The sequence below is a fragment of the Thalia democratica genome, chromosome 7 (assembly GCF_965202585.1).
Source record: "Thalia democratica chromosome 7, ktThaDemo2.hap1.1, whole genome shotgun sequence".
Taxonomy (NCBI): Eukaryota; Metazoa; Chordata; class Thaliacea; order Salpida; family Salpidae; genus Thalia; species Thalia democratica.
This window is the reverse complement of record NC_139171.1, coordinates 4,943,775-4,949,293: the sequence shown is the minus strand read 5'-3', so window position 1 is coordinate 4,949,293 and position 5,519 is coordinate 4,943,775. Positions and strand designations below refer to the sequence as shown.

Below are 5,519 nucleotides of genomic sequence, written 5' to 3'. Positions count from 1 at the left end.
TTAAAATAAATTTTCAATGTGTCCGAGAAACCGTTTCAAATAATTCAGCTAATGAAGCTTTATAGAACAAAAGTTTGTGAGTCAAATTCGGAATAAATATATTTAGAATGAACTAGAAAAAGTTAGTTAGTATTTTCAACTTACTTTAATAAGTGCTTATTGTTGCAAATAAAATTGCAAAGCTTGTATTTTTGTGCTTCATCACACCGTGTAAATTCTCGAAAGGTTACACTTTTAAAATAAGTTTATTATTCTGGTTTAAGTTCATTGCTAAAAATGTGAGTTTAGTTAGTAGAGTAATCTAGTTATTAAATTTTAAAAAAGTAATAAGATTATCAATAATTTTTCATTTTACTATACATGAAATTAAGATCATTTCAAAAAATTACATACTTAGAACTTAAAATAACAACAAAAAACTGACTTAATAAAAAATCTTTTTTAGATTTTATTATTTATCTAAAAAAAAGTCCTGATTTTTATTTGTCAAAGTGTTATATTTTGATACTATAAACTTAATGTTAATTAAAACCGTAATGTATTAATAACAGTTATTTATAATTTATTAACCATGAATTCAGATAGTTTTGCATTTCATTTTATATGAATTACTACTTAAAAATGACAAATTTTAATTAAATATACAAAATACTGTGTTAGTATGTAGTAAGTTTACTTACTAGTTCATATTTGATAAGATGAAGTAAAAATGTCAAACAAAATTTAAAAACTTAAGATAATTTTTATGACTAAGTTTAATATATAAAAAATTAAAATATAACCAAAAACTAAAGCACTTAATCTTAATCATTTAATAAATTTTACAAAAATTTATAAAAATAGATTATTTAAAGATTAAATTGGCAGAAAATATCCAAAGTTTCTAAAATTCTAGTTTTAAAGTCTCAAACAAGCTTGGTAAATCTAAATAGAATAAAATATTAAATTAAATAGTTTCAATTTATTACTGAATAGTGATTAGTAAACTTTTGTGATTAAGTTAAAGCGATGACTTTAAAACTAACACACTGACTGCTGAGTTTAAATCAGTTTCTGGTTCAGCATAAATTTATGTTTTTGTTATTACCTTGATTTTCGATAGCCTTGGTAGTTGAAGTTTCAACATTTTAATAAATATGTAATATAAAAGACTTTTATATAATAAAGTACATAAAACTAAAATTTATAAAATATATAAACAAATATTATGTAAATACAAAGTTTTTATATTATATAACGAATACATAATAAATAATATTTATATATATATATATTTATATAAATGTATAAATATTATACGAAAAAACCATTCTGTTATCGTGTAGTACACCACTTAGATACAAATTAACATTGTTGTCCACAACATATAAAACTAAGTCAAACAAATAAACAAAAGTTATTTCTTTGTTGATTTTATTTTAGGATTTTTTACAGTTTTCCTAAAATAAAAGCGCAGGTGACTTGACGCAGGAAAAATAAAAATAATTTCCAGTTTCTTCAAATGTCTTTTCTGACCATTCATCTTTATCAAAGTCATAAGTTATGACACTATAATCGCTGAAAATTGCAACCATCTTGCTGCCAATTGAAATTGCTTCGTTGGTATGTGGAAGCCTTTTTTTAAAACGTTTCAAAATGGAAAACTTATTAGTGACTGAATCAAACACTTCACAATAGTTTGTCTTATCTCCACCAAGTATAAACAACTTGTTTTTTACTGCAACTGATTTGTGACTATGTCTTCTTTCAATCATGTTAGGCATGTTTCTCCATGTATCAGCTACATGATCATATGATTTAACACTTTTCAAATAACTGTTGTTGTATCCACCAGACACGACAATTCTTCCTTCGAATACCGAGCAAGCCGAACAATCTCTTGCCTCATTCATTTTTGATTTTTCCTTCCATTTGAGACTTTTTGTGTTAAGTTCAACGCAAGTTGCTGTAGAAATTTGTTTGATAGCGCCTCCTATAATAAAAATACCATCCATAAACGAACAAGTAGAAAAATTAACTCGATCATCAGGCATGTCAGTTACACCTTCCCAAGTGTTAGTAGCAGGTAAATACTTTTTAATTGAGATAATTAATTTGTGTCTCTTAACAAGACAACCGAACATACAAACGCCACCTTTTAAAAAAACAGTTGTGAAAAATTTCTGGTCTGTTTGTGATACTCTTACCTGTTTAATGTTTATTGATTCACGAAGATTGTTAGCAATCAATGAACCAAAATTACCAAAACCTTTGGAAATATAAGGGTTAACCTTTTCAAAAACTACAATGTCAAAATTACTCTGGTTGCAGTACCTGGTTGTAGTATTAGTTGAGTTTAAATGCTGTTTGTTCAATAAAACTGATTCAACAATGCTTGAACATTCTTTACTAACGCTAAAACATGACTTTTTGTCTAGTATTTGTTTTAATGCTGGAACTGATAGAAACGGAAGACCAACTTTAGACAAAAGATCTTTTGCATACTTCCTACGTTCCGTTATATCATGACACAACCAGCTATCTGCCGCATTAAATACTTGCAACTCTGAGTCAATATTCAAACCACTGCTTGAAAGTATTTTTATGATAGATACAAAGTCTAGCTCTAAAAAGTTGCTAGATTCGGCAACCATTGAAAAACAGCGTTCAATAAAGTACATTGAGTCTTTAAATAAACTTGAAAATATGAAAATTTTCGATAAGTAATATAAAAATACGTTACAAAGATCCATTTTTGTCTTTATAACTTGGTATAGTTTATTTTCTTCAACATCATCTAACAAAACCTTGATAGTTTTCATCAATGGTATAACTTTGTCCTGATCTTCAACTATGCTTCCTGAAAATATTACAGTATATTTGTATTTTAAACTTGTTATCGGGTTGTGACGGACTGATGAGTCAAGATAAGGACGAAACTAGTCTCAGTCTACCAAAGCTGGCATGATCAACCCTTTGTTTAATCCAATAGTTTTTTAAATATTTTTACTTGTCATTTAATAGTAAAGTATGTATAGTTTACTGAAAAATAAATAAACGCTCAATATTTTGGTCCTAAAGCCTGGTGCACAAAGTAGAGGTTATCGATTCGTACACCACGGATACTTTTTAATTTCTTGTCCAGGACATTAAAGAACTCAAAAGTTTAAAACACTAACTTACTTTTATTTAATTGGTTAGAAGTTGAATTTTAAATTCTTTAAGTTTTTTAAAACATGTTTATATTTTAAAATTATAAAATTTATTTATAATAAACAGTATTAACGTTAAATAATTAGAATACTTCAAACCTGTTTTATCAATTTTTTTCCAGGCTATGAAATTGTCTTTGCATGATTGGACAAAGTCGGGATAACAAGTAGTTTTAAGTGATGAACCGTTACTATGAGGTTGACTGTTATCAAAATTGTCAAGCTTTCTTTTCTTTGTTTCGTGGTTGTTAGCTAGACTTTCATATGGCGACACTTGATTGAGTTTTGAATTACTTCTTTGCATACTTAAACTTTAAATCTGAAAGTATTACAGTTAATAATAATTACGAGCCTTACAACAAAACGAAGTAGAACCTTTTTTCTAAAATACTATGATACTTACTTGAAATCTTATTTTATTTAAATACTTTGTAAAAGGAGATGTTTTCATAAGATGAGCATTTATTAAGCTAAATTTAAAATGATAAAATTATAACAAAAACTAAAACAACGTATTATCTAATAATAATTACAGGTTTTAAAAAGACACTACTTAACGTTTTGACTGGTTTTCTGTTTCCTAAGCGACTCCTAAATATATGGAAAACATTAAATAAAAAAGTAGTTTAGTATGGTTTTCTAGTAAAATTGTTTACTGAAAATTTGTCTGTGAACTTTTGACTTTTAAGAAGTTTTTATATATTAAGGTTTTAAATTCTAGTTTTTTCAAAAATGATGGCGTTTAAAAAATTTTGTATATAAAAAAGTTCAAACTTCATAAAATTAGATAACTATGTAAGAAGCTGTTTGAAAATAATTTTTTTTTATTTAAAATAATTAGCCAATCAAAAGCGTTTAATAAATAATTTTTGAATTATTTTACAACTCAAGGACTGATTTTTTAAATGAAGAAACCACTGACCAATTTGCACGTTGTTTTTATTTTTATAACATTAGAAACATTTTAGTTTTTTAAATTACCTATTTTCATCAAATATAAAAATTATTGTTCACATCCGCAACTATTTTATTATGAAAAAAAAACTTATTTTGAATATTTAACACTATTATGTTTTTTATTGTGAAATTTTGAACTCAGGAAATAAAGTCTTAGCCACTTAAACAGGATACTCAAAATGATAATTAAAAATAAAGTAAACTTATAGTCAAAAAGATTTAACAAAGTTGAAATTATAAAGAATCTACTGTGGCCTTGACAATTTTTATGGCCTAAAAATAAATTTTCTGGCTTTTACAACATTCTAATACTGTTTGAGAGCATTTGACTGTAATAATAGTAAAAAACATAGTTCTAACGAACATGTAATTCAAATTCAGTGTGCCGTTATAACTTAAGACTAATGAGTTAGTTAAAGTAAACAAAAATTAAAACACATGAATGCAGAGAAAGCTACTGAATTGTTAATTATACTAAAAAGTAATATAAATTACTTTATTAAGTTAGCATGTCAGTTTAACTAAGATTTAGTTTGATTGAGGTTCTATTTATGTGATTTTTGTTTATTTTAAAATTCTATCGAAAACTTTTTTATATAATTATAATTTAAACCAAAATACTTGAGCGCAATATTAACGCTAGCTAGCCTAGTAAAAACTATTTTATAAAGTTTACGGAAATAAAAAAGTATTTTCTAGTCCATTCGGAATCCTGAAACTTTATAGGATTCCTCTTCAGAGGTTCTATTTATGTGATTTATTTTTATTTAAAAATTTCATTGATTTTTTTTTTCATAATTATAATTTAAATCTACATACTTGAACGCAATATTAACGCTAGCTAGCCTAGTAAAAACTATTTTTTGAAGCTTTACGGAATTGAAAAGGTATTTTCTAGTCCATTTGGAATCCTGAAACTTTACAGGATTCCTCTTCAGAGGTTCTGTTTTTGTGATTTATTTTCTTTTAAAAATTTTATGAAAAACTTTTTTACATAATTAAAATTTAAACCTACATACTTGTGCGCAATATTAACGCTTGCTAGCCTAGTAAAAACTAATTTAAGAAGATTTACGGAATTAAAGAGGTAATTTCTAGTCTATTTGGAATCCTGAAACTTTACAGGATTCCTTCTCAGAGCTTTTATTTGTCTTTATTTTAAAATTTTATTGAAACTTTTTTTATTTATACACAATTTAAATCTACATACTTGAACGCAATATTAACGCTAGCTAGACTAGTTAAAACTGTCTTATATAGCTTTACGGAAATAAAAAGGTAACTTATAGTCCATTTGGAATCCTGAAACTTTACAGGATTCCTCTTCACAGGTTCTATTTTTGTGATTTAATTTTATTTGAAATTTTTATC

General features: G+C 25.8%; 1 protein-coding gene across 1 annotated transcript; it reads right to left on the bottom strand.

Moving 5' to 3' along the window:
* Positions 1 to 1,439: 1,439 nt before the first annotated feature.
* On the bottom strand, positions 1,440 to 3,495 carry LOC145840729 (kelch-like protein 25). Its single transcript, XM_082948056.1, has 3 exons — positions 3,291 to 3,495; positions 2,782 to 2,839; positions 1,440 to 2,568 (listed from the first exon to the last, which is right to left on the bottom strand). The coding sequence occupies exons 1-3, from the start codon at positions 3,493 to 3,495 to the stop codon at positions 1,440 to 1,442; spliced, it is 1,392 nt and encodes a 463-aa protein (XP_082804182.1).
* Between the last annotated feature and the right edge of the window lie 2,024 nt (positions 3,496 to 5,519).

What these genes read in the sequence shown, in the direction of transcription:
- LOC145840729 (XM_082948056.1), bottom strand. Translation starts at nt 3,495, where the DNA reads ATGCAAAGAAGTAATTCAAAACTCAATCAAGTGTCGCCATATGAAAGT. An exon ending in GAAAAAAATTGATAAAACAG is followed by an intron (nt 2,840 to 3,290) that starts GTTTGAAGTATT and finishes TAATATTTTCAG; the next exon opens with GAAGCATAGTTGAAGATCAG. An exon ending in ATGAAAACTATCAAGGTTTT is followed by an intron (nt 2,569 to 2,781) that starts GTTAGATGATGT and finishes AATACTTTCAAG; the next exon opens with CAGTGGTTTGAATATTGACT.